General features: G+C 45.3%; 5 protein-coding genes across 12 annotated transcripts; 3 read left to right on the top strand and 2 right to left on the bottom strand.

Annotated features, from left to right (window-relative positions):
- The first annotated feature begins 474 nt into the window (after positions 1 to 474).
- On the top strand, positions 475 to 6167 carry LOC117583456 (pre-mRNA-processing factor 39). Of its 2 annotated transcripts, none has more exons than XM_034271757.1 (8): positions 475 to 510; positions 776 to 878; positions 1097 to 2000; positions 2053 to 2306; positions 2377 to 2502; positions 3762 to 4033; positions 4097 to 5389; positions 5449 to 6167. In XM_034271757.1, exons 1-8 carry the CDS (start codon positions 497 to 499, stop codon positions 5789 to 5791), a joined length of 3309 nt encoding a protein of 1102 aa, XP_034127648.1. In that variant the 5' UTR covers positions 475 to 496; the 3' UTR covers positions 5792 to 6167. The 2 variants fall into 2 exon arrangements, with proteins under 2 accessions (XP_034127648.1, XP_034127647.1); XM_034271756.1 differs by having other exon boundaries at positions 485 to 527; positions 778 to 878.
- On the bottom strand, positions 6164 to 8468 carry LOC117583458 (DDB1- and CUL4-associated factor 10 homolog). Its single transcript, XM_034271758.1, has 3 exons — positions 8019 to 8468; positions 7572 to 7941; positions 6164 to 7505 (listed from the first exon to the last, which is right to left on the bottom strand). Exons 1-3 carry the CDS (start codon positions 8324 to 8326, stop codon positions 6297 to 6299), a joined length of 1887 nt encoding a protein of 628 aa, XP_034127649.1. The 5' UTR covers positions 8327 to 8468; the 3' UTR covers positions 6164 to 6296.
- A 1323-nt stretch (positions 8469 to 9791) lies between these two features.
- On the top strand, positions 9792 to 14197 carry LOC117583466 (acrosomal protein KIAA1210). Its single transcript, XM_034271773.1, has 4 exons — positions 9792 to 10099; positions 10151 to 10297; positions 10354 to 10568; positions 10632 to 14197. Exons 1-4 carry the CDS (start codon positions 9920 to 9922, stop codon positions 13912 to 13914), a joined length of 3825 nt encoding a protein of 1274 aa, XP_034127664.1. The 5' UTR covers positions 9792 to 9919; the 3' UTR covers positions 13915 to 14197.
- Positions 14198 to 14339: 142 nt separating this feature from the next.
- LOC117583465 lies at positions 14340 to 15670 on the top strand. Of its 3 annotated transcripts, XM_034271770.1 has the most exons (4): positions 14340 to 14663; positions 14719 to 14900; positions 14976 to 15216; positions 15273 to 15670. In XM_034271770.1, exons 2-4 carry the CDS (start codon positions 14836 to 14838, stop codon positions 15378 to 15380), a joined length of 414 nt encoding a protein of 137 aa, XP_034127661.1. In that variant the 5' UTR covers positions 14340 to 14663; positions 14719 to 14835; the 3' UTR covers positions 15381 to 15670. The 3 variants fall into 3 exon arrangements, with proteins under 3 accessions (XP_034127661.1, XP_034127662.1, XP_034127663.1); XM_034271771.1 differs by having other exon boundaries at positions 14340 to 14900; positions 15285 to 15670; XM_034271772.1 differs by having other exon boundaries at positions 14340 to 14900; positions 15263 to 15670.
- LOC117583459 (neural Wiskott-Aldrich syndrome protein) lies at positions 15625 to 23506 on the bottom strand. Of its 5 annotated transcripts, XM_034271759.1 has the most exons (8): positions 23310 to 23506; positions 22913 to 22914; positions 22128 to 22338; positions 18368 to 18595; positions 17640 to 18299; positions 17397 to 17567; positions 17136 to 17333; positions 15625 to 17071 (listed from the first exon to the last, which is right to left on the bottom strand). In XM_034271759.1, exons 3-8 carry the CDS (start codon positions 22263 to 22265, stop codon positions 16814 to 16816), a joined length of 1653 nt encoding a protein of 550 aa, XP_034127650.1. In that variant the 5' UTR covers positions 22266 to 22338; positions 22913 to 22914; positions 23310 to 23506; the 3' UTR covers positions 15625 to 16813. The 5 variants fall into 5 exon arrangements, with proteins under 5 accessions (XP_034127650.1, XP_034127651.1, XP_034127653.1 ...); XM_034271760.1 differs by lacking the exon at positions 22913 to 22914; XM_034271762.1 differs by lacking the exons at positions 22913 to 22914; positions 23310 to 23506 and adding an exon at positions 22526 to 22751.
- Positions 23507 to 27340: the final 3834 nt, after the last annotated feature.

Genomic DNA, 27340 nt, shown 5'->3' with positions numbered 1-27340 from the left:
TTGTCTGTAAATGGAATAGTTCATTCCAACGTGTTTTCTTTATAGGTATACAATCCAATAAAAAGGAGTATTTATAACAAGCGAAATTGATTCTTCAATCCGATTAAATTAATGTTTCAGTGTTAAAAGTTTTTGCAAGCTAGTAATATCAAATACATATCGAGGAAATGATTGTAAGATTCCCGGTATAGTTACAGTATATTTTGAAAATGTATGGGTATATTTCGGTATTTGTAATCGATAATTCCGCACTCACACTGCTTAGAATACTAAATTAGTGCTGTCAAATATTTAAAAAATATCATATCATATCAATACACCCTATATATTTATTTAGATCCTGTGGTTAGTAACCAAACTTAAAATTTCAAAAAATATCGCAATAATATATGAATATATTGTTATATCGTGAAAAAAATCACGATATAAATATATTGTATTTAAAAATATATCGATACATTATATTTTATATATATTTGACAACCCTATACTAAATATGGCGTCAGGCGAAAACGTTTTGATGGAAGGTAAATTATAATTTTTTTGTGTAAAATAATTGACTTTGGACTCGTTTAAATGGTTCGCAGTGAATAATTAGTAGGCCGTTGTATGACTAAAGTTGAACATAGCATACGGAGTGTGTTTGAAAGAAAAGCGACGCGAGTAATAAAGATAAAGCGAAAAACGAGAAAATCACGCGGCAGGCGAAAACGACAACACCGCGTACAGTTTATGTAAACCGCATGAACTAACATAACTGCTGGACTATTTTTTCAGGTCGCCGCACACGCTCCGGTCGAAAGGCTGCATCTCCGCCAGCACCAGCACTTGCAGTGTCCACAAGGACCTCCAAGCGCACATCCAGGCGACACGCGCAGGTCAGTACACCCACGCGGCAAACACACAAAGCCACCACACAGCTACAATTGATGAGAAAAAATGCATGTCTTCATGCGGATGTGGCGTTGTTCCGTTCGCATATGATGCCCCACAGCATATGATTTTCTGCAAGGGCCAACTGATGTAGCAATCACAGGCATCTCCCTATCGCATCATATGGAGTTTATTTATTAATCACATTCATTGCGTCTTGCAGGTAAGCGATCCCGAAGAGGAAGAAACCGAGCAGCCACAGCAGCAGGAACCACAGACAATCATCGGCAGCGAAACAGTCATGGTCTTGGATGAGGAGGACGAGGACCAAATGCGCGAGACCTCGCTGCAGGAGGCCTCTGTCCCAGAACAACATTACGATGAGCTGGCCCAGCTCCAGCACCAGCTGGACGATGATGTTGAAATGATGGCCGCCACCGAGACGGGCGTGGATGAGAAGAGTTCCTCCTTTCCTTTCGGCACAGTGGCGGAACAGCATTCCGAAACGAGTGATGATATCAAAGAGAGCCGGGCCGAGGGTGGCGTAGACACGCTGCTCGCCTCCCTGGCCGGCGATAATGCCAACAGCTTGCCCTCCGTTGGAGGCAACGACGAGAGTGATAGCAAAAAGGCCGCTTTCGATTACGACGTGGAGCCGCTGCAGCCCCATGTGGATAAATTGAACTCGTCCGAGGACTCTAGCTCACATCATGCCATTGCAGAGAGTCTGGGCGATGAGGCCGACACCAGCAATGCCACAATAGTCAACACAGAGATAATCTCAGAGGATGAACTGCCTCCACCCACCAAACCAGAGATCAACGATGCCGAGGAGGTCTCAGATGAAGAGCTGCCAGCTCCCCAGCGCGCTGAGCTGCCTGCTGATGCGGAGGTAATATCCGAGGATGAGTTGCCATCAAATAACAATAACAATAATGCGGGTGAGCCAAAGGCTTCGTCTAAGCGCAAAGCAGAAAAGGAGGCGGACGAGTCCAAGGCTAATGTAGAGAAAAAGAGCAGCGAAGCACCCAGCACAAGGGAAAAATCCGTGGAACAGTACAATCCGGGCAGCCCGACCACAGAGAGCAACGATGCCCCGCCATTGGAGAAGCGGCCTAAAGTAGATGGTAAGTCGTCGAACGCTTAGAGAAAAACATTTCCTGACATTTTCCCAAACAGATGTCGAGCACAAGGAGAAGAAAAAAGACAAAGAGCGTGATAAGGAGAAGGATAAAGAGAGGGAGAAGGAGAAGGAATTGTCAGACAAAGAAAAGGAGAAGGAAAAAGAAAAGGAGAGGGAGAAGGATAAAGATAAAGAGAAGGAAAAGGAGCGAAAGAAATTGCCCGATCTGGAAAAATACTGGCGGGTGGTAAAAGACGATCCAGCGGACTTTACCGGCTGGACATACTTGCTGCAATATGTGGATAGTGAAGTAAGTGTGTGCCACACATTTTGTTGCAACATTTTTCTTTAACTTTTATAATTATGTATGATGCTGTCAGTCCGATGCGGAGGCGGCACGCGAGGCCTATGACACATTCCTTTCGCACTATCCCTACTGCTACGGCTACTGGCGGAAGTACGCGGACTACGAGAAGCGGAAGGGCCTGAAGGCTAATTGCTACAAGGTGAGTACCCCCCTCCGAACCAAAACACACACATACACACATGTAATTTCGTGCAATTAAATCTGTTTCGCAATTTCTTGTATTACGCTTACAATTACGATTACAATTTTGATATTATTCCATATTGATATTTGTTGTTAAATGCAATTTATTATGATTATTATAAACGAATAAACAAAAAAACGATACAATAAATACAACCTACAATCAACAAAACAACAATTTAGCCCGTCAGTTTAGCCAGTCGTCAGTTTAGCCTCCAGTTAGTCCAGTCTCTGCTTCGGGAATGCAACTGTCACTTTATTTGGCTATTATATCCATTCATTGATTTCAATTGCATTTTCATTCCCTTACGTGTTCCCAACAGTTCGTTTATACCCTTGCAAAAGAGAATTATAGTTTATGTCCCATTACCTGGGTCTGGTCGTGTCCATCCGTTTTGCTTCAATGGAATACCCACCCTTAGATGCATCCATGAGAAGTTCGTCTACCTGTTTATTTTCGGAGCTCTTGTCACAAAAGCTATTTAATTATTTTTAAAACGCCAAGGGGTGCTAACTATTTGCAAGGGTATACCAAAGCAACGGCTTACCGCTGCTTAAATCGGTTTTTTTGCTTCGTAAATATTCCTGGTAGAAAGTACTTGAACCGGCACAAATCTCAACGAAATCTTAGCTGAATTCCCACCGTTTGTGTCGCACATAGTCTCACTGTTGTATGTAGTTTAGATCAGCTTAGATCACCTCTCCCATTTGACCTCTCTGAGCTGATAGACTGATTCGACTAGTCGCGCCGCCTGCTCGCCTCGTTTCGTCTCTACTCTACTCTACTCTACTGCTCTCTTCGTATCGCATTCGGTCGTACTGTTACTGTTTACCTCCTACAACAGAATAGTGATCCTCTGATCCTCGATCGCATCTCCTACTCGTGCTCGTACTCGTACTCGTACAGTCCGTAAGTAAGTACAAATGGCGTTTAAATGAAATTTTTTAAGTCTCAGTGTGAAGTTATTTTTGCAAACTTAATCTTAATCTTAAACGAAACACACAAAAAGTGTTTGTGCTCAAAGTGTCTGTGTGTCTTGTATTTAAAGTCGCTCTTAAGTTAGTTCCTAAGCTCGAAACACCATCCAAATCGCATCCACAAGATAGATAGAATAGCAATAAGTGCCAACAGTTATCAAATGTTGATTATAATCTAAACAAATTTCTATATTTCTCCTCTGCGATCAAATCAAAAATGCCCAATCAAAATCGTAGGTGTTTGAGCGCGGTTTGGAGGCTATACCCTTGTCTGTGGATCTATGGATACACTATCTGACGCACGTGAAGCAGAGCAGCGACGAGGAGCTGTTCATACGCAGCCAATACGAGCGAGCGGTGAAGGCCTGCGGATTGGAGTTCCGCTCGGACAAGCTCTGGGACGCCTTTGTGCGCTGGGAGAGTGACTCGAAACGCTATCAGCGCGTTATTCAGATCTACGACAGACTCTTGGCCATACCCACACAAGGCTACAATGCACACTTCGACAAGTGAGTAGAGAGGCGCTCCCTTTTTGTTGCTTCTTTTATCTAAATTCTTCTCAATTATTGCAGTTTCCAGGATGTGATCAATCAGCAGGCAATTACCGCCTGCATTGGCCAAGAGGAGATCATACGTTTGCGCAAGGAAGTCCATGAGCGGCAGCAGAGCAAATCGTCCAAGTCGTCGTCATCGAAGAGTCGGCGGGACAGCGGCAGCAGCAGCTCTAAGGAGGCAACAAAGGGTGAGCGGGAGAAGAAAGAGTCTGGAAGTGGAAGTGGCAGCAGTGGCGGGGCTGGTAAGTCGCCAAAAGATAGTAGTGAAACTCTTGTCGATGAATCAGAAAGTACCACCGATCTGACCGAAAGCGAGTCATCGCCCCCAGCTTCAAAGCCGGCGTCTCAGATCGATTTCAGCGATCTTAGCACTCTCACAGAGGAGGAGGCGACCGTCATCAAGGACAAGGTAATATCCGCGCGTCGCAAAATCCACAAGGTAACCGTCGGAGCGGTCACAGCTCGCTGGTCCTTCGAGGAAGGCATCAAACGACCCTATTTCCATGTGAAACCTCTCGAGCGAGCCCAGCTTAAGAACTGGAAGGAATATTTAGATTTCGAGATAGAGAAGGGTGATCGGGAGCGTGTGTTGGTGTTGTTTGAACGCTGCCTCATCGCCTGCGCTCTCTACGATGAGTTCTGGCTGAAGATGCTCCGCTATCTGGAGTCGTTGGAGGATCAGAACAATGTCGTTGAGCGCATCCGCGATGTCTACCGTCGCGCCTGTCGCATCCATCACCCCGACAAGCCCAGCATGCACCTCATGTGGGCCGCCTTTGAGGAGTTGCAGTTGAATTTCGATGGTGCCGCCGATGTTCTGCAGAGCCTCGAGCAGCGCTGCCCCAACATACTCCAGGTGGCCTATCGTCGCATCAATGTGGAGCGTCGCCGCGGCTCTTTGGATAGATGCCGCGAGCTCTACCAGCACTATATCGAGGGCACAAAGAACAAGGCCATTGCCGGCAGCCTGGCCATCAAGTATGCACGTTTTCTCAACAAGATTTGCAACGATCTCGATGCGGGTCTGGCTGCACTGCAACAGGCACTGGAACGAGATCCGGCCAACACGCGTGTGGCCCTCCAGATGATCGATCTGGCGCTGCAGCGTCCCAGTGTGGACGAGAAGGAGGTCGTGGAGATCATGGACAAGTTCATGACCCGTGCGGACATTGAGCCGGAGCAGAAGGTGCTCTTTGCCCAGCGCAAGGTCGAATTCCTCGAAGACTTTGGCAGCACGGCACGTGGCCTGCAAGATGCCCAGCGTGCGCTGCAGCAATCATTAAGCAAGGCCAACGAGTCACAAAAGAAAAGGTAAGCAGCGTGCATCCCATCATTGTGTATCAATATTTTTATTTACTTTACTTTTGCAGCGACAGCAGTCCCAGCCGCAAGGCTTCCTTGGGCAGCAAGGACGGTATTTCTGCAGCAGGTCCATCTTCGGCCGCGGCGGCTGCCTACAACAACGGCGGTGCAACCGGTGCGGTGGGTGGTCCCAACTACAATTACAACTCTGCGAATGCTTCGGGCTATTACGGACAACCGAGCAGTGGGGGTGCTGGTGCTTATCCGGCGCCACAGCAGCAACAGCAGCAGTCCTACGACTCGTACTACAATCAGTGGGGCTATGGAACGGGGGGTGGTGCAAGCAGTGGTGGCAATAGCGGAGGTAACTACAACTATGGTCAATGGAGCGGCTATGGCAACTATTATTAATTAACTCTAAGAGCACTCACACCCTCCTACACAATATTTGGTTTAGTTGTTTGACCCGATCCCGATTCCCCCCACGAAATGTCTTAATAGACATTCTAACTGTAATTTTATATTGAATTTTTAGCTTTTACATACTCCGACTATGTAGCATATATCGATTGTGTCCAGATCTAAAATTTATCCTGCATTAAGTTTTATCTTCAAACTGATTATGTTGACTATGTGCGCGCTGCGCTTTGCCTTTGATACATTTTTATTGAATATTTGATTGTTCTCTTACACACACATACACACACACAAAATAACTTGTATGGCCCGCTCCAGACCCCACCCCACACGAGTATGCGTTAAAAATAAAAAGATATTAAACTCTTAATCGGTCCACCAAATTTTCCATGTATTCTCAAGAAGAGATTCCTTGACTGGCAGCATCGACTACAGAACTACTACATTAAATAAAATATAAACAATGTACAAGTATTGGGTGGAGTAAAAGTTAAAACTCCTAAAGATTGGGCCGATACCAGGTCACCTCCCCGCTGTTGCAGCCCGTAACGAGTAGGGGCTCTCGGGGACTAAATTTGGCACAGAGCACCACATCCTGATGCTCCGTGATGTGTGCCAGTTCCACCAATTGGCGTGGGCTCTGCTTCACCTCGTCGAATTTCTTGTAGCTGGGATAGTCGCAGCAGTCGGCGCTGTAGCCCAAGAGACGCACGCCATTGCCGTAGGGCGAGCAGATGATACGTCCGTCGGCGGAGAAGCCCGGCTCCTTGATGAAGCCCGGCTTGGTGTTCGTCTCGGAGGCATAGTAGAGCAGCTTCTTGGCATTCACCAGTATGGAATGGCCATTCGTTTTGAGCTCTGGTGCCGTGGTGGCCACAAATGGGACTAGGCGACGCGTTCCAATCTCCACGCGTACTGTTGTGCCGTTGGTGCTGATGCTAGTGCTGCTGCCGCTGCTGGTGCTACTCGTGCTGCTGCTTCTTTCTGATGTCGCTTCCTCGGTGCTGGGTGGACAGTCGGTGCCCGTGGTCGGCTGGCGTTGGCTTACCGCCGCCGCCGCTGCCGCCTGACGCAATGGTAAGACACCACTGCTTATAGCATACACAAAATTATATCCACTCACTTGGTTGTTGGCCTCACGCGCACGATTCTGGCGTGTGGCGCGCTCCTGTACGGTCACCTCTGCTGCCCAGATGTCGGGTATAAAGCTTTCGGGTCGATCGTGCAGATGCCTTGCAAATGCCGCGCTGCCACCACGGCCGGAAGTTGGATTATAGCGGAATAAGTGCAAGCCGCGTGTAACACGTCGGGTCGGACGCGCTGAAGTTACGTCTGAGCCCTCCAGAGTGGCTGGTGGCGTCTCCGACGTACTGGCTGCACGGCTGGAAGTGCTAGATGGGTGGCGTCTTTTGAGTTTGGATACCAACACCTCGTCCTCCTGTTCAGACTCAGCCGTGGGAACCTCCTCGTTGATGTCGTGTATGCAGGTCCACTCGCTCTGCTCGTCGCAGCTCACATTTCGCGTGAGCATGCAGCGACAGTGGGGATGAATCTGCAGGGCCATTATCATTTCAGCGTCATTCTGCTCCGGGAAGTCTGTGACCAGCTCGACGCGATTCTTCTTCTGGCGCCGAGAGAATACATGATCGTATTTGGCCGCCTGTGGTATGTACTGATCGCCCAGCTGCATGAGACGATAGATGCCAGGCTGCAAATCGAACAGAAACGTAGTCTAAAAAGTTTCTGCATCGATTGTCCCCATTCCAACACTTACTCTGAAGCCACTGAGGTCCTTGTGCAATGTGGTCAAGTCGAGGTGATGGATGATCATTATGTAGCCACCGCTGGTGCATAACACCAGCTTGTCGCCCGTCGGGGAGATGCGGCATCTCATGAGGCCGCTGGCATGGAACACACGCTGCGAGATGAGGCCCTGTTCTGTGTGCGAGGCAATGTCCCATGTGAATATGCTGCCATCGAAGCCGGAGCTGACGAGCAGCTTGTCCTTGGACGAATACTCGATGTTCTTCACCCAATTGGAATGGCCATGCAAGACCCGAAGCTTTTCGCGCATGTTGCGCAAGTCCCACAGTGCCACGGTAAAATCATCAGAGCCCGTGGCAAAGAGTCGCTCGTCAAAGAACCTAAAGCAGTGAGTGAGAGTGTGAGTGCTTGTCTGTCTGTATTGGTGGAGTGCCTGTGGTGGCACATGTATACTCACTTGATGCAGTTAACGCTGTCGGTATGGGCGTCGGGCACCTTGACGATTTCTTTCTGTGTGATGGCATCGAAAACCAAGACGCACTTGCGCTCGGTGGCGGCCACCAGCACATTGCCATCGGCATTGAATTCCAAATTAAAAATCGCCCCAGTGTGGCGTCCGGCCTCGTCGGGACGCAGATTCGCATGGTAGCTATTGAACATGTTCATTGTTGTGTATATGCGACGCATCACAAAGTCCTCGTCGCCCCACGAGCGAAAGCCACTCTCCCGGCGACTTAGATACTGCTCCATACTTGCAATTCGCATGCATCAGACACAAACAAAACCAATTTAATTTTAAATGATGGCCGCAACAACTTAGACAACAACTCTTCGTACCACTGTGACAACGTTATCGATAAAATATACGTCTGAATCTCACAAACATTTCCTCAACTCAGACTTTCCGTTTAATATTACTAGCAATCTAAGACTATCCGATTGATGATTTTATTTTCTAAAATATTGCTTTACTTTTAAGTACGCGCTTTATTAGATTGTTTATAAAATAAGGGTTTCTGCAAAAGAAATCAACAAAAATGTAATGTGTAGCTAATGTAATTTACTCCACTTTTATGTAATTACCAACAGCGACACCTGATGAAAAATATGTTTTCGTTTTTTGACAAATTTCTCCGTATTTTCTTCATACATCGCTAGTGGAAGCGGCAGTGTGAAAAATATACGTTATTTTACATGAACAATTTGTGACAATTTGGAATTAATTTAGATTTTGATGGAAAACGATCAAAAATTTGATGCTGATCACGAATTATTACTCGATGTAGCCTGAGACATATCTCTAAATGGGACTCTACACTTTTCTACATTGGCGTATTGGACAAGAGGGTGACGCAAAGCGCGTCCTTTAAAATACTGGAAATACACAGTTAACTATATAAAAAGGATCATCGTATAAGTGGTTGCCTCATATTCTGCGATTTTGATTTTCTGTTTAGTATAACCAACCACCTAAGACCCTCAGCAATGAAACTATACTTTTCTCCGATTGATAGATAAATTTGCCCAAAAGGTTGTTAGTTCTCAGATCATAAAATAGATTAACTTGGCTTAATTTTTTGATAATTTTTGGCAATATGTGCCGGGTGTGGCCAGAGTGTGCTTCGAGTTGCACAAATTGGCAGACTATCCAGGGCTGCTCCACTGTCAGAATTACCATTTACCTTTCAGGATACTTTTATATGTACTTTACTTACTTACTTTTTTTATGTGTATATTTATGTAAATCGGCTTATAATAATTTTTTGTATGAAATTGATCAATTTTATTGTCAATATAGTTTTATTTAGAAAATAAATCTAAAGGTTGAAAGCATATCAATCTAAGATAAAGACATTTTTAATTTTTAAGAGCAGCTTTGAAAACGAAATTTTAAAATAATTAATGGAAATAAATAGGGTACACAAATGTCCATACTATTCTATAACTACCAGTTGACAATCAACAAACACTCAACTCACGTTTTATGCTATTTTCTTTTGCAATCCAATAAAAGAAAGTCATGAAAACTAGCCAATCTTGTGGAAAATTGTTGAATTGGATATAACCATAGTTTTTGCGTTGAGAGTCCTGACTAGCTGGTAATAATAAATAGAACATCAAAATCGAGAAAAATGATTGTAAGATTTGTGGTATATTTACGGCAAATTTTTAAAATGACAAGGTATATTTCGGCATACCTTTGAGAGTGGTGCAGAATACTTTATCGTTAAGCCCGCGGTCACACTGTCCACCATGTATCTGTGAAATAAACAAAACGCACTGCAAAAAATGAAGTAATTAACGATGTAGTGCTGTTGTTTTTGAGCCACTAGTGAATTAATTTAAAGCGGGGGCAACATGGAGAGGTTTGCATTTAAGATCGATGCAGCGCTCAAAGCGAATCTGTACAAGATCTGCCGTCTCTGCGGCATCGATAATCCAAGCAAGGTGCAAATTCTGCCGCCCAATGAGGCCAATATTATAGACCTGGACGATCCGAGTTTATCCCAGAAGGTGTTGGAGCTGATTGGCTTTACGGTAGGTCTTAAGACGCCCACTTTTGGTTCGATTCAACAACGCCCTTTACAGGTGACAGTCGATGACAAAATGCCGCAGACAATGTGCAGCATTTGCGTGGATAAAATCAATGATTTTTACGAGTTTAGGGAAATGTGCTATGCCACGAACAAGCAGACGCGCAACCTGCTGGGCCTGCCACAGCTGGAACCCCTAAAGGTAAGCGCAATCTTAGAAGTAGATGTGATCTTCTGAATAATCGTTTTTTGTCTCAGCTCATATGCAGCCAGTCCATGGTTAAGGCAGAGCCGCAGGTGCCTGGGAAGCGAGGACGAAAACGCAAGACGGATGAGAGCTTTCTGAAAGCCAAGATCACCGAAATGCCAGATGTAAAAAAGGAGCCCTTGGCCTGGCGCAAAAAGCAGCGACTGCAGCAGACGCAGACTCAACAGTATCAGCAGCTGCTGGTTACCAAAACAGAGCCAGAAATGTATAAAAATCCAATTAACCAATAAATTTTCTTATTATTAACCAATTGATACTCGCCCCACAGCAAGGACGAGCCCATGGATCCTGAAAATCGTCTCCGACTGCCAGGGAAAAAGGGCCGCAAGGCGATATGCAGTGTGTGCGGGGAAAAGTTCGCCAGCAAGGAGATGGCCGATGAGCATAAGAGCGCGGTACATGTACCCTCGATACCGCGATACATTTGCAACGCCTGCAATCAGACGCATCACAACCCGACCGACATTCGAGCCCATCAACTCTGGCACAAGCTGTCCAAGACGCCGTACAAGTGCCCGCTGTGCGACTCGTATGTGGCCAACAACTACGCCTTTACCCGTCATCTGCGGGAGCACACGCCACAGACACCTGTTCAGCTGCTTGTTCTCGATCGCGAGTGTCCACTGTGCAAGAAAACGTTCATCACAAACTTCTTCTACAATACCCATCGTTGTGCCATACGCAAACGTAAGTGTGGCGGCTGCAATCGAACCCTCAACACGGAGGTGGCCTTCTTGCGGCATGCCCCCGTCTGCTCAAAGATCTACCTTAGCCACTCGAAGCACATTATGCCCGAGGAAGCCAACACCGAATCACAGATGTGCATTAAAAACGAGGTAGAGGAGGTGGACAGCTCAGGTTGCCCTACCTCTGTTATACCGCCTGACTTTTTCATTAACGAGGACATGCAGCCGGTTGTGGTGCTCGAGCGCCTGGCTTCGCCTCTGCTGCGAGCCTTTTCTGCAGAGCCGCAGAATACTTTGGGAGCCAGCAGGAGTACAAGTAGCGAGCGAGTTTCCTCGAAAAATTATTTGAAGCGCGTCGACCAGCTGCTGAAGAGCACAATGAGCACGTTGGTGAGCATCAAGCACGAGCCAGAAGTGCACATAAATGATACGATGCAGACAGCCACCGTGCAACCGGAAAGCGAACCAGAGGAGGAAGAACCTGCCAGCTTCAGCGACTTCCATGCAGCCAACGATGACAGCGATGAGGAGGAAGCGGAAGCTGCGACGATGGCTGCCAGCATAGACGACAATGTTCCCAGTGTATCGGTGAAGCAGGAGCCTCGTGACAATGCCTACGAAAATCAGTCGCATGTTAAACAGGAGCCACTGAAGCTGAAGCTGAAAATTACCAACAATCATGGAAAGCTGAACTCTTCGCTGATCGATGAGGCGGGGCAGAGCAAGAGCAACAAGAAGAAAAAGAAGCGCAAGCACAAGGAGCGGGAAAAGGAAGCCGAGAGCCAACCAACAGCTCAGGATCTCCCCATGGTTAGCATTAAACAGGAACGCATAGACGCAGAAAATGTGCCCGATGGAAATCAGAGATCAACAGATTTCCAGCCCCAGGCCACTGTGATGACTAGCATACCGATGGCCCATCTGGAGAGCAGCTTCACAACGGAACGGGACGAGGCAATGACGCAATGCCCTGAGCCCGAGAAAGATGTCAAGCCCAATCGCATGGAGCTGGATCGCCTCATGCAAATCACGCATGTCGCCAGCGGTGTGGACATAGCCGAGGAAGCCATGCCTCTGGACAAGGCCGTTGAAGCTACGCCCGATGAGCCACTGCCCGCCGATGATACATTCATTATGCCACCAAAGGCAAAATCAGCCAAGCCAACTGCCCGTAAGAGTACTGGTGGAGCCACACGCAGGCCGCCTTCAGCAGAAGACGCTTCGCCTCGGGAGACGACAGCACCCTTGCTGCAGATTGTGGCCGTGGAAAGTGGAGAGGCTGTATCTTTCAAGATGCCAGCCGATATTCGCATTAAGCCAGAGCCTCGTAATCGCGGCTATGCTGACGATGAGCGCGAGGACAAGCCCACGCAGGAGATCAATCACAATGAGAAGATCGACGAGGAGAATGCCTTCATCAATAGCCTGGACTTCAACAATATGATCGTGAAGCAGGAGAAGGACCTGGACATTTCCGATCAGACTGGAAATGGCTCCGACCCGGGGGCCATGCACCAGAGTCACAACGGCTTGGAAAGGGGCAGCGAGAGTGAGGACTCTGACGGCGAGGACAGTCCCTCTGAAGCCGATGAAGCCGAGGAAGCTATGGAGGAGGATGAGGGCGAACGTATCTATCGCGAGATTGAATTGCCATTACTAGAGCCAGAAAAAGAAGGAGAAGCAGACAAACAGCAGAGCGAAAAGCAATCGGAAGAGTCCATACAGGTGCAGGAGGCACAGTCGGAGAATCTGGAACTAGAGATGCCAATGGAAACTCCAGTAGTAGTTGGATGGGTCGAACAGCCAGCTGTGGAAGAGTCCATACAGGTGCAGCAGGCACCGTCGGAGAATCTGGAGCTAGATATGCCAATGGAAACTGCAGTGGTTGTTGGAGGGGTAGAGCAGCCCACTGTGGAGTTGGTGCAGTCACAGGAAACTCCCACAGCAAACGCTCCAGAGGAGATGCGGCCGCAATTGTCAACACTGCAGGTGTTGGGAGAGTTGGATTCGTTGCTGGAAGTAACAGGACTGATTGGAGAGGTAGATCCGCCGCAGGAAGCTTCCAAAGATTTGGAGGAAATAAAGCCGCCGCTGAACACTCTCGACGTTGTTGAGGAGATACATCAGGCACTGGAAAATCTAGACGCTGTTGGAGATATGGAACCGCTAGTGGAAATTCCAGAGGGGCTTGTGCAGATAGAGCCGCCACTAGATACTCCAAACATATTAAGTGCACAGGAGCCAGTCAATGCTTTTGATTTTGTAATAACTGACATCTGCAGCCAAGCAGCAGAGATTCCAGAAATCGCTTATGTTCAGAGTCAAAACATACCGAACTTAAGCTCTTCCCCGCCGAATCCAGAGCCGCTGGAGAATGCGGACACTGAGCACGACAGCAGCGATTGCCAAGCGGACACCCTTCTAGAGATTATCGTCAATGCACCCAAAGACAATGAAACACAGGCCTTGCCATTCAATTTCGAGACAGGCACCGCCATCTGTGACGAGGAGCAGCAGAATGTGCTCAACCATGAGCTCTCCGAACAGCAAGCTCCACTCGATGGGAATGTGGAGCAATCGGCAGAAGCCGAGGAGAAGATTTTAGCAGTAGAAGAGGAACTGTGCCTACAACTCGAGGAGCAGGAGGAGGAGCTGCCTGGGCCGTCGGCAAGGCCAAACGAAGAGACTGAGAATCGCATCAATGAGCAGCAGCAGGAGATGGATCTAGAGGGCCAACGGCAGCCCCGCTGCCAGCTAGATGATGACTCGAACATCAACGAAATTGCGGAGAACAACAATAATGCCAACATTGAGCGTGAACTGCAGGACGATTCGAATGTGCCTCAGGAAAACGTTAGTCCTTAGACTCTACCTTCAACACTAAATTAATTGAATTGGTTGCTCTCAAGCCATCACATCATCTCGTTTGCACTCCCAAGAAGCTGTACATATAAATAATATCCCATTGGAGAAGGCTGGATGTTAGAGGGGATACGTCTATAAACACGTACACAATAGTTTTTAGACTACCGAAAGGGCGAATTCACTTTATGATGATGTTAACGTTTAAGTTAGAGATACAACAATTTATTATATAAAAGAAAAGCTTATAATAGTATTTCAATACAATACATAAAGTGCACATAAATTCGCTTTTATTTTCAGATTTTGAGAAATTATTGTATTGAATCATAAGTTATACTGGGGAATCCTCATACTATTCTAAAAGCTTCATGACCTACAATATCCGATTCCCTGGAGTCCCTCAAGGCACAGTTGATTTTAATGACATTTTGTTTGTGTTATCGACATAAATTATATTTATAAAATAAAATTGTACATGTTCGTTTCTTCTAGATCATATATCCCAAATGCATTTAGTATCAATCAATCTGGCATCCCACCAATCCACTTCACTAATTCGACAAGCATTTCAGAAGATCTATTGAAGTTTACATGTATGTACATACATATATGTATGGAAGTTTTATATCAAGAATTATTTATATACCATCACATTTGCCTTGGAATCCTTGGAATTCGAAATTATTCAGTTTTACACTGGCCCCTAGTCAGCCAACATCACAAAGTTTCAGCATCACTCGATTTTCCCTGTGACAACAAAAAATAAAAATAAACATTTTCAATTTACTTTGAAACATGTGGTAGGAGTTCTTAAACAAACTCATGATTAATCGCGGTCCATCATTGTCTCAACATTATATAGAACGTAAACTGAATATTCGCTTTGGAGCGTTGGAACTCACGTACTGAGAATATTGGAGCATGAGCAAGATTAAGAAAATGCTGTCAGGGTTTTTGACTGACTTCCACGGAAATGTAATAGCAATGTCAGTATCTTTTATTTTAAATTTGAGTTCAATCCTTTTTTGATTGTTTTTAATTTGGATATTGAAATTTTGCAGAATTTCCAAAATAAGAGGTATCAACAGGGTTGAAAATGCACCAGTAGAAGCTCCTTCTCCGGCAGAGTCCTCAGTCAGCCAACAAACAAGTCATCAAAGTCCAGAGAATGAGGATAGTATCAGTGATAGTGTGAGTAGCGAGGGAAGTATCGATGATAGGGAAAGTCGCGAGGACAATAATGGGGATGCGGAGATGCTGGACGCGGAGTTATCCGAGGAGGAGTCAATCGCAGAAGAGCAGGTGAACACAATATACGAAACAGGTTACCTAATGGTATATAATACAGAAATCTTTAGGATACAATGCAGACATTAGTAACCCTTCCCAGAACTCGAGGAAGAAAACGCAAAGCGGAAGACAATTTTAACCAGAGCACAGACAAGAAACCGAAGACGAAGGATTAGAGAAACCGTACGAAAAAATAAATAGTGTTCAAGCAGAGACGCACTTGCACTTCCTCCAAGGGCAGGAGCTGTTATGGCTCGACAAATCTTGCTCTTGGTAACTTATTCCATTGGGTTATTCTTTCCGCATTATACTTTTCTTGGGATTTTTATTACGCTAGGATAAACCTATAAATATACCACGGATGCAGCGAAGAGAAGACCGATGACAAGAATATAAAAAATAAACGTGAATTTTCTGTTAGATGTACACAACTTTATTACATAAATTAATGGCTTATATATTAGTATATGTAAGTAGTATGTATTCAAATACATAGATCGCGCGAAACATGATTAGACATGCGGCACATACAATATAATATTATTAATTCTGATCCATATAGATTTCTGGCGCTCATACAAGCTTATTGGTTTAGTAATTTCGAAAAAGTTATGAAAATACACCGTCGTACCGTACATATTTTTCGTTATCCTTTGTTTAAATATTACATAAAACACACACAGAAAGAAGGAAAACAAATGACTACAAATTTGCATTAAATGCTCTATCTATCTATAAAGAAAAATACATACTTATTAGTTACTAGATGCTCCATTTTCTGGATGTTGTATTAGACAGCTTTCGCTTTACGTGGAAGTATTTTTGTGGTGGTTAGGGAGAGGGTAATACATTTAATTTTTGCAACGACCTGTTAGTATGTATGGAATTTAAATTAATTATTGAGCAACTCGTTTTATATCGAATTTAACTGTGGGATAAGTCTACTAGTTTAAACATTAAACTTGCGGATGATCGTACGTATTTGGAACTGTCTGGGTCTTAAGCACAGCGGATTTTAATTACATATTTGCATGTGTTTATAGTTTTATAAAATATACATATATATTCTGCTATATTCATTCAGTTTTAAGTTTTGCTTATTTTATCAATGGATATCCCATTCGATAAAGTCGCAGTTAAAGTCAATTTCTGATGTTTTCACAAAAGTCACAAAAGTTGTTTGGATTTTGGTGTTCTCGTCGAGTTTTTTGGCACTGATCAAAGTTTGCATTTCATTCATTTACATGCGCATATATCTATCTTTATATATATATATGTATATATATATAAAACGTGTTTAATTGAGCAGGTTTTATGGATATGCAAATGTGAATTGGAACAATCGAAAGCGACAATGCCGATAATACAGATACACATATGTAAAGTTAATCATCTGTTAGTACTTTTGTTGGTTTTGCATTTGCGTTTGCGTTTGCTATAAAATTAAATTAAAGAGGTATGGAAATTCACTAAACAGTATTTACAGGGATTTATCATCCATCTAACGATAAACCAAAATGCCAAAAGCACATATTTCATTATTGCTTATATTTGGAATAGTGTCTGCCACATAGATTGTGTGTCATCTGCTGCTCAACTAGTCTGCTGCTTAGTCCCACTCGCCATCGTTGTCCGTGGACTCGCTCTCGTCGTCATCCGAATGCATGGCAGTGCCACGGGCCGCTAGTGCCCGACGCAAAGCATCGGCCAGGGCATCGGTGCCCCCAGGGCCACCATCGGTGCTAACACGTTGGCTGCCCAGTTCCCGTTCAGTGGCCGGCTTCAGTTCAATGCCCATCCGTATTTCAGTCATCAGATCGCTGCGTGAATCACCGCTGCCAGTGCTTAGAGCAGCCGTATCCACTTTCTGTTAAAGAAGAGTGTTAACGGTTATCCTCTCTAATCTGTGGTTTGATCCTCACTTTACTCACCTTCAATTGTGTTCCCTTGCGAATGGCGTCCATCAGGGCATTATGTGAGTCTGGAGGCGCTGCCGCCGCTGCCGGTGCTCGTTTAACTGCTTGGGTAGGTGCTTGTGTCGTCGTAATAATGGGTATTTCTCCAGCTGGCATTGGCGGGGGTGGTGGTGGTGGCGCCGCTGCCGGTGGCGGCGGTGGTGGTGGAGGTGGCTGCAAAAAAATAAAAGGATTAGTCAATGTCCACCGCAGTGATTGTAGATTTTGACTGCTTACCGCTACAGCTGGTGCGGTGACGGGCGGTGGTGGAGGAGCACTGCCGATGGGTGGTGGCCGACTGGGCGGAGGAGGTGCACGCGTGGCACCCGGCACCGTGGTTGGCACTGGGGGTGGTGGCTGCCTGGCCGGCGGCGGAGGAGGCGCGGTTCTTTGGTTACCATTCTGCGACTGAAGTAACAAACACAAAAGATGCTATAAGTGAATCAATTCTTGTGTTTCCTTTAGACGCACGACACTCACATGATTATGGCGGCTCGGCACTGGTGGCGGCATGTGAGTTCCGCTCACTGGCGTTGGTTCCGTCGGTGATTTCTCACTCTCCGGCTTGACCGTGCCCAGCACATTGTTGCTCTGTATGAAGTCGTAGATGAAGGCGCGCGTATCACGATCTTTCAGTTCCATCTCCGAGACGCCTGCCTTCACAAAGATTTCGTTCAGCATCTCGTCGTCCTCGTTGCCCGTCAGATCGAAGCCCTTGTCCGCGTCCCAGCCCACATGGCTGATGTGCACAAAGTTCGTCGGCTGGCTTATGTCCGCTTTGGTCACCTTGCGTTTCTTGTCCTTGCCCTGGCTGCCCAGGCCAAAGTTGCTCGACAGGAAGTTTTTTGTGGGCGCTGGAGTCAGTGTCACTGAATTGATTTTATTGTTGCGCAGCTGAACTGGCCCGCCACCGTCCGTGGCCGTCATGCCGCCACCTCCGCCGCCAGAGGACTGCATGGGCGGCGGTCGCATTGGTTCGAGTGGCACCGGCGGCACTGGAGCATTGGGCGCCTGCTGACTCTTCTGGCGATTACGCTTCTCCTGACGCTTGCGATTACGCGTCTCGATGGTGGCGTCCACAATGCGAAAGAAAGCCTCGCACTCCTCCTCGGAGACAAAGTTCAGGCCCACATGGCCATCCTGCCAAAGGAGTGGATAAAAAGGAGGATTAGTTGTGCAATTTTGCAGATTAAATGCGGCACACTTACGCTGCCCTCGAAGGTAAGCAAAAAGGGTCGCGATCTGACAATCTGCATGCCATCGTAGATCTCGTGCTCCCAGATGAGCTCGCTCTTGATCAGGCAGTAGGCGCGCAGGAAGTACGACCTTATGGCGCTGTCCTTCACGAAGCACACCACTCCCGTGTGTTTTTTCTTCCAGTGCGAATGAGCATTGCCTTCGGTCTTGTAAATTTGCACAACGGCCGTGTTTAGTGTCTGAAAGTGGAGCAAAAGCAAAGAGATTGCGTTACCATCATCATCATCATCGATTGATAGACAGAAAGGCCTGTCCCCGTCCCCTTTGGTGATTATCTAATCTCCGGCCCCCAAACAAAAGAAGTAACACCTTCAGTTTGCGCCTCATTTGAATGCAACGTCTGAAAACTGTGAACACTGTGAACTGTCGCGTTCGAGTTGAAAAACCCATCTGACTTTCGGTTTCGCCGACACCAGCCAGCCACAGCCCAGCCACTCTGTGGCCCTACGCAAAAGTAGCGCTCATTTGAATACCGATTAGCCACCAATCCCCATAGATCCCATCATCGTTTGGCATGGACAGCACGTAGCTCCATTGGATGGCTCTACTCCCCCCAACAGCGAGAGAGAGACAGTGGCCACTAGTCTAGCCAAGACCTCTCCATAGAGTGCAACGGAAATGCATAATGTGGCGGTTTTACTGAACACATAATCGTTGAGACATTGAGGCAGGAAACGCTGGCGACAGGAGGTGACTTAGCATCCACAGAATTGCCGCATCTGATATCCTTTGCCAAAAGAATACTAGAAAAGGCACAGAGTGGCGCCAGAAAAGTCAAGGCCCAAGCCCCACATTCGACAGGGTATTTTCTCAAGGCAAGGCAAAGCCTCTCTCCCTCTCATTGATTGATACAATTGTGTGATTTGTGGCAATAACATTTGACATTTGCCACTGGCCATGGCCCTCCCCATTCTGCCCTTGAGGGCACTTTCTGCTAATTGATTCCGCTCTGGGAAGTGCTTCAAAAGTTTCATTGGAAACATTGCCTGCACTGACATTACAGTCCAACATTATCAATTAATGAGAGCATTAGGATGGATGCCAAAGAGCTGTTTGATTTAATGTTTGATGGGTACGACCTTTGTAGCAAATTGCTACTCGGATATGTGGGGATTATGTGAAATGTGAATGTGAATATGAATATTTTTCAACCCACATGCAGCAAACACTCACATGCATACGCATAAGTGTCTTTTTCTGTGTCTACAAGTGCAAAAGTGTGAAATAAATTTGAAATTTTATTGATGGCCTAGCGGCCTCTGCCTCTGCCTCTGTATCTTTGTATCTGTATTTGTGGATTTACTGACTGTATCTGTGTGTGTCTTTGGACATGCATAAGTAGCGCTTGTAAAAAAAATGATGTCTTGCCTTCTATGTAAAAGCTGGCTGTTTTTTTTTTAAAAGCATAAAAATCGATGGCACTGCCAGCAACAAAAAAAAAACATCAACAACTGGCCATTGCCACTGAACTCTGGCCGAGACGAAGGGGGTAAAGCGGTAGGTCGGTAAAGGGGTAGGGTACTTTAAAACGGGCAATGCCGAGCATTAACCCATATGAGACCAAAGCTGTAAATACATACATATGCTGAAACGCACCGGAGGAGACCCAGGGGACGGGCTATACGTGTACTCGTAAAAGGTTCCATGCACTAAATAAAATCGGATGTATACTCTCTAGTAGAGCATTATCATTTTGGGCAACAATTTGCCATACTGTAAAATCTTACCCTCTCGATTCTGTCTTCCTGTTTCTATGAAATTCTATGAAGTGTATTTTTAATCACTTTTGGCATACTCGAAAGTCGGAAAATGGAAGGGGTAATTCTCTTGAGATGGATATAGTATACGTACATATTTCCCATAGGAACGATCCTTAACCAAACGTTTCCACATAATGGAATCTAACAAAACTTAACACAATTTGACTCTCGTATATTCAAATAATTTAGACAAAATTCGGAAAGCTATAGTTGTAAGTGTGATAATAAGTGACTAACTAGCATTCAAAAAGGGTATCTACAGCTTCGAGCATCTAAGAAAGTATGTTTTCTTTATATACCAAGTTGTTTTGTGGTAATTTGTGAATGCAAACAATTATTTTTAAGTCTTAATAAATATACATGTACATATCTAACGAGTGTTTTTGGGTTATTTTTAGTAAATTAAAAAGATATACAAACAAGTTGTCTCAATGGAAAATAAATAGTGATTCAAATAAACAGAAAGCATCGCCTAAACAATCTCTTGTCTACATTTGAAACGTCTATTATTGCAAACCAGAAACCCTCAAGCCCCGCAAACTATCTTTAATAACTACAACTAGGGTAGAGGCCGCAGCAAAAGTTCAAAATGAACATACATATGAACATTTGTACATCAATTAGAAAGTACGGCTTTTGGGATATGTGCAAAAATGTGCGTTAAACAAATAAAAGGCGAGCAAAATGTTGCGACAAATGATGGCCATAACAAACGAACGCCTGGCCTGTCCTGCCCCGTCCCCTCGGCACCACTTCCACTTGGTTAAGCTGCAGCTTTTCGTGTTATCAAACGATCACTGAATGGAGCCACAAACGACTATGTCATCAACCCAATATATAAACTATATAAGAGTCAGTCCCGTCCCCTTCCCTACCCACTTTGACCAAGCTCAAATGCAATTTTCCCAATGTTTTGTCAATGGAAAGTTGGGTTTGGAAATTGGAAATTATCAAAGCGTGGAATTACAATGCGAAAATGAGCAATGTTTTTCGTGTTGAGCACACCACACCATACACCATAATTATACGCATAACAGTGCACGTTAAATGTTTAAAATATTTCCAACTTTTGCTTTGAACGGGAATTCTTATCGGCGAATGGCATTGGCCAGTGCTTCAGCGGATGGATTGATAAGATATGGGAGCCCAACTGAAAGAACTAGCGACTTATCGCCCATGAGCATGAGCAATGTTTTGCGACTTTTTGGCTTCTCTTTCACTCAGCCCCGAGAAAATTGGCCAATGAAAATCAAAAATAATAAAGAAAACATCTGCAAATAGTTTTTGTAAGCTATTTAAAGTTGTTTCTACTGATTAAGGTTCAGGTAAATGGAGTTTAAACAACACTTAAAACTTTGCAGACATTATTTGGGAAATGTTTCTAGAACAAAAATACATTTCATGCACGTTTGTTAGTCAGCTAAATATGAGTGCAAGTCAATAGCCGAGCATTTATATAGAAATAGAGTTATCAGAGCTGATAAAACACCAAGTCAATGATAAGTAAATATATGTATGAAATCAACAATAGCTCATAAAATAGAACCGCAACACTAAACAACACAATAAGGGACACACGGATGAGTCCATTTGAATATCTGACTGTTGTTTTTTGATAGGTGAAAATGGGTTATTAAGCCAATACGAGTATCGGCAACAGCTGCGCCCCGATATAGGGTTACAAAGGCTGCTTCTGGGAAGTATTCAAACTGTGGCACATGACCCTCGTGGAGTGGGGCGACACTTGAGTCGCAGGAAGTGCTTCATCAAGCTCACTGGCTAGGCCGAAGATAGACAGAGACGGAGAGAGAAACCCCCGAAAGTGAGAGGAGGAGGGGCACTATACTCTGTCATTGCTTAATTATTAATCACATAGGTATGTATATACATACATATAAATATGTACATATATGTACGCATTATTCATCAAAAGCCAAAGCCACTCACTCACCTGACACTTTCTCCCGAGCATCTTGAAGACTGCTTCGTTCTCCTCCGGATTGAGCATTGTGCTGCTGGCATTGAGCTTGGGTCGAGACAGCGCTGCTGCCTGTTGGCCGTCCTGCGACGTCCTCATGATGCTGCTCATTGATGCGACAGCTGCCCCGCTGGCCTGCGCTCCTGCTGCTGGCTGCTGGATGGCCAAGGATGACCTGGATTATCTGGATATATGGAACACACACACACACATTTCATTTACATTTCATTTTTTGGGAGTGGAGGGCGAAAACAATACGCAAATAACGGCACCGCTGGCTACTTGTCAACAGATGAATAAAGGGCATACAATACACAGCACACACAAAACAAAACGAGATATAATTTTAATTTAATCATCAAATCACGCACACAGAGAGATGGAGAGGGTGAGCGCTGCTCTGCTGATGAGGTCGAAGCCCAAAAAAACTTGGGAGGCGCTTTGTCGATAACAATACGAATGCACAGTTATTGCGAAAAGGCCAACAACTGGATTTGTCGCCCCATTCAAATGAAATATGAATAGTGGAAAATGGCAAGAAGACCGAACGAAGAAGCACGGAGCAAGAGAGCGACCAAGTCGCGACGATGACAGCGACTACGACTGCGGCGCGGCTACGGGCTATGACGACGATGGGCTGTAACAATCGCTGCTGCTTGGATCGGTTGAGTCACAGGTCTGCGAGTCAGCCACAGCAAGCAGCTGCCTGCCGCTTGGTTGGGCCATTGTGGTTAATGTGCTCTTATCTTTGGCAAAACCACTGATTAGGCTTGCGCATGTATCTGAAATTCTTATGACCTGCTGCTGAGTGGGTGTATTGCAAAGTGCGTTAGCTATTTAGCAGGCCCAAAAAAATGGTTCATAGGAATCGCAACCAAAAACACAGACTCTCTGGACAAGAGCTAATACTAGGCACCAACACCTGTCCGCTCTCCAGGTGGGGTCGAAATTTAAATAGCTGAAGCAGCGCTGGCGCTCGTTCAAGGTCTTTCAGCCCTGCCGTCGCGCCTTGCCTCGCCCCATCCATCGACTGTGCCCCCACCGACTTCTTTATGATGGGTTCTGTGTTTCGCATATGCACTTTAACAATTCATTGATTTTTTGCGCTTATTTTTATACACTTTTTTTTTGGATTTTCATTTTTGGACTACGCACCACACACGCTCTCGTTTGCACTCGCTGCGGTTCGGTGCTGAGACTTGAATCGCCTTGAGGGTGATGCACATTTATTGCCAACTGTTTCGCGTCGCCTGCTGCATTGTAGAATTGTCGCCAGACGTTTGTTTCAGCACAAAATCGTGTATATTTTTGTTTATTTGGCACTGCACGCCCACCCACGAACAGTGTGGCTGCGAAATTATCGGTGGAATATACCGTCTGACCTTCAGAAACATACCAAAATATATCATCTCGTTCTAAAAATATACCGTAAATATACCGAGGAATATCATATTCCTAAATTTCGTGTGTCTATTTAAAAATACCTGCTGGTTAGGAACCTCACCACCGAACTTATAATATTAGCCGATTGATGAATCAATTTCTACAAGATTGGTTTAAGTTAAGGACCCCATTGGATAGAATTGTTTATATCACGGTATCTGAAGTGAAATGTGGTATTTCCTTGCGTTTAAAATGTCCTAAAAAGCTTTTAAGACCATGTTCTTAAAATGTCCCAATGGGATATTTTGCGGGGACCAAGTTTTCCGTTTTCCATAGAGTACCCCTACTGTAACTGTAGACGACTAATTTTATGCTAGTACCAAAAAATAACTCGATGAGAGTGTGGCGCAACTGTGCCATGTCAAATGTAGCAAGTATGTAAAAATGTGTGTATGCGTAAAAAGGAAAGTTTTTATTTGATTTCCAGCTTGATTTATTTAACCGTGTAAGTGTAACCGTGAAATGTCCTTGAAATCCAAAATACGTTAAGTGAACACGTTAACTTTACACTTGTTCAATAATGTCAATGAAGAATGTAAGAGGAGGGCTTAAATGAAAATAATATATATTACTTCCAAGGAAACTGAACCTGTTGATCCTGGAGTACTTTTGACATTTGGACAGGGTATACATTCTACGGTTTGTTATGTTGTTACCGGTAGTGCGACTTGACTGAGGAGTAAGAACTGCAGAGGTTTGTGTATTGCTTCTAGACTTTAGACTGCCATCCGTTGCCACGCAACAAGTGCGCTCAATGAAAGCTTTCACTTTCGCTTTCTCATTTCTCGTGCTCTAAATTAGCGTTTGTGCTGCTTGTTTTGCTCCTTGCTCTGTGGTTTTTCTGCTCCGCTCTGCAATTAAAGCTGATGGCCCTGCTGGTGGCCCCCGCTCTGGCTTTGAGCTGGGGACAAATTGTCTTCGTGGCATGTGGCATGTCTTCGTGGAGCGTGGAGCGTGGAGCGTGGCATGTGTGCTGGCTGGCACAGCTGATAATTGCAGTAGCAGCGCCAGTGCCTCCTGCAATAAAAGTCACAATGACGACAGCTCACGACACATGGCCATGCCCTGCTTCGTTCTGTCCCGCTCCCAGGAGTCCCCTGCCGTGTGTGTGTTTGTGTTTGTGATTGACGGCCGGCGGGCCTTTTCCTGTGTATATCGTGCCTGTCGCGGCACTACAGTGAAGTTATTGTTAAATTCAATTTGCTGTAAATGTATTGTTGGCCCGGCTTGTGGTCGCCTCTGTTGCCTTTGGTTACAGCTCATTAGCAGCAACAGCAGCAGCACCCGACAAGGAAAGGAAACGCTGATAAAACTTTCGGTCGCTTCGTAAATTTCAACTCTTGCGATCGCAAACAGTTTGTACAGTGAATGCTGCCTATAAACATGAAATTCACATAATCATGGACAATTTTTTGATTTCACAGTAGGCTGCCAGTCTATGGTTGTAATATGATTCGTAAAAACATTCAGTACAGCTTATACATTCGTAGGGAACACATAGGAAATTGTTGAAAAATTAAGAGCCGATTTTGAACATTAAGTTGTTAAATGGAACCATCTCGATGTCCCAAACGACCTTTGAATGCATACGTAATGTGGATGAACTGTTCTGGACGTAGCATCATCAAGAAGAAACATCCCCAATCTAGCTTCATCCAAGTGGCCAGAAAAAGCAGTCGTTTATGGTCAAAGATGTGCGAGTACGACAAATCCATGTGGCATACATATGCGTCCGTGGCAATGATTCAATATAAAGCAAGGCTCGGCATTTGGAAATCCCAACAAGCTCAGTCGAAGTCATCCACAGTCTCACACAGTCACTCGTCGTCGGAAACTGCGGGAAGCCACCAACAATGGTCTGAACATTGAAGCATCAGCCATGCAGTCACAATTCAACAGGGATTACAGTCTGAAGATTACAGATTACAGACGAATCTCTTAAAGAAGTTAAATGTTTCGGATGTTATTTGGCATTTTTGGCAGACTTATCCGCCTGGCAATATGCGAACAAAAAATCTTAATCGTTCAATAAAATGCAAATAAAGGTAATAATTCCTGTTCCTTCAGCCTGTTCTTCAGCTACTATTATGCCCAACCGAGTACAATGCACAAGCAACAATGAGCCACTGTTGGACGTCCGTCACAATGGGGCTTACCTGTACACCTGAATCAAGCCTACAGACTGCCTGCCTGTATGTATGTTTATGTATACGTGTTTGTGGGCAAAAGCTCAAGCTCAGGGCTCAGGCTTTAATTGCCAACCGGCTGGCCGCTCTGTTTGTCTCGCCTTACTGCTGCCTGAGCCTGTGCCTTCTTGGGCCTCCCTGCCCCCTGCCTCATGCTTCGTGGTTCTGGGGATGTGGCTGTGGTTTGGATTTATGCTTGTTCTACATGCATGTTGTACAAACAATTTAGCTGTAACTGTAGCCCACACAACACACACTCATACACCATGGCGTGGCAGGCCAAGCCTGACGATTCGTATGTGTGCTGGACGACCTCCATTTAACACCAAACGTGTCATTTGTGGCCATTTGACGGTTGCCATATTTGTGTGTGTGTGTGTGTGTGTGTGTGTACTGGTAACTGTAAACTCTGCTGCTTTATGAGGCTTTGGCTGCATTTTGTGGTCTATTAAGTGGCTCGCAACTAAACCGAAAAAATTATGTATAGGATATGCCATCATCTTTATGCGACTTGTGCAACAAGGCGTATGATCGTTATGCTTCAAGTGAGCAACAAGCGTTGGCAAGCACATAAATCCCGGGTAGTCATTGGAATGGCCCACTAAAAGGCCAAAGTGCACTGCGGAACTGTTTCTCAGGAGTCTGGACAGGAGCCTCAGAGGATATAAACTAAAGTTCATTAAAAGTTAAATCTTAGAAGCACACGAGGGGGTTCTGGGCAAGCGAATGTTGAATGCTCTGGAGATGCTGGAAGGGTACTTGTTGCAAAAAGTTGTAATATATTCCACATATGGAGGCCTGAGGCCTCCACAGGAGTTACTCTCAGTGAAAGTCGTGATGTATTCCTATTGTTCGTTATGGCAGGACTTAACTTGATGGCAAAACTTGATCCCCGCTTTGAGGGTACCGATTAATCCATAATGCACACATCGTCTCAGACCCGTCGAATCGTAATACCCCCCGACAATGAAGAGTATGTAATAAAATAAGTGGGTAAGAATGAAAGGGGGAGCTGTGGCAACCGAGTCCACAACCAAGATGTTTACGACGCTGCTGGCGAGGCATGCAACAGTGGCAGAGGACACGGCAACCTCATGAATGTCGACGGCTTCGCCTACGCCACAGATAAAAGCGTCCAAGAAAACTTTTGCCTCCCAACCAAGAGGAACACCCCACGGCAGAAGCAACAGTAAACCAAGGCGACAGACAGGCGCACACATGCACGGACCTGTCTATCTGAACCTAAGCCTCCTCCAGGTTATGTGAGTGTATTAAAAGTACATAAAAAAAAGGAACAGAACAGGTGGAAGAACATTTAAAAGGGAAACATGGGAAGGGGGAGTAAAAGTGGGCAGTGAGCTGTGGGTCGCAGAGATATCTACACAAATAAACAAATTAATAAAAGGCAAATAATGAAACACAACAGAAACACGAGTCATAAATTAAATAGAAACAGCGAAAATTACTTACCCAAAAGGCACCAACCAGCGGGTGCCTTAAACAGGAGCAGCAGCAAACAACAACAAAAAAATGTCCTCTTCTGCTCCTGCTGTCAAT

This window comes from Drosophila guanche, unplaced genomic scaffold, assembly GCF_900245975.1.
Source record: "Drosophila guanche unplaced genomic scaffold, DGUA_6, whole genome shotgun sequence".
Taxonomy (NCBI): domain Eukaryota; kingdom Metazoa; phylum Arthropoda; class Insecta; order Diptera; family Drosophilidae; genus Drosophila; species Drosophila guanche.
This window is presented reverse-complemented; position numbering and strand designations above follow the sequence as displayed.

Coding starts and splice junctions, on each gene's coding strand:
- LOC117583456 (XM_034271756.1), top strand. CDS start 497: ATGGCGTCAGGCGAAAACGTTTTGATGGAAG. Junction 879..1,096: donor CATCCAGGCGACACGCGCAG/GTCAGTACACCC, acceptor TGCGTCTTGCAG/GTAAGCGATCCCGAAGAGGA. Junction 2,001..2,052: donor GAAGCGGCCTAAAGTAGATG/GTAAGTCGTCGA, acceptor TTTCCCAAACAG/ATGTCGAGCACAAGGAGAAG.
- LOC117583458 (XM_034271758.1), bottom strand. CDS start 8,326: ATGCGAATTGCAAGTATGGAGCAGTATCTAAGTCGCCGGGAGAGTGGC. Junction 7,942..8,018: donor GACAGCGTTAACTGCATCAA/GTGAGTATACAT, acceptor TCACTGCTTTAG/GTTCTTTGACGAGCGACTCT. Junction 7,506..7,571: donor AGGACCTCAGTGGCTTCAGA/GTAAGTGTTGGA, acceptor TTCGATTTGCAG/CCTGGCATCTATCGTCTCAT.
- LOC117583466 (XM_034271773.1), top strand. CDS start 9,920: ATGGAGAGGTTTGCATTTAAGATCGATGCAGCGCTCAAAGCGAATCTG. Junction 10,100..10,150: donor TGGAGCTGATTGGCTTTACG/GTAGGTCTTAAG, acceptor CGCCCTTTACAG/GTGACAGTCGATGACAAAAT. Junction 10,298..10,353: donor CACAGCTGGAACCCCTAAAG/GTAAGCGCAATC, acceptor TTTTTGTCTCAG/CTCATATGCAGCCAGTCCAT.
- LOC117583465 (XM_034271770.1), top strand. CDS start 14,836: ATGAGCAAGATTAAGAAAATGCTGTCAGGGTTTTTGACTGACTTCCAC. Junction 14,901..14,975: donor CACGGAAATGTAATAGCAAT/GTCAGTATCTTT, acceptor GAAATTTTGCAG/AATTTCCAAAATAAGAGGTA. Junction 15,217..15,272: donor AGTCAATCGCAGAAGAGCAG/GTGAACACAATA, acceptor AGAAATCTTTAG/GATACAATGCAGACATTAGT.
- LOC117583459 (XM_034271759.1), bottom strand. CDS start 22,265: ATGAGCAGCATCATGAGGACGTCGCAGGACGGCCAACAGGCAGCAGCG. Junction 18,596..22,127: donor TGCTCGGGAGAAAGTGTCAG/GTGAGTGAGTGG, acceptor CTCCACTTTCAG/ACACTAAACACGGCCGTTGT. Junction 17,072..17,135: donor GCAAGGGAACACAATTGAAG/GTGAGTAAAGTG, acceptor CTTCTTTAACAG/AAAGTGGATACGGCTGCTCT.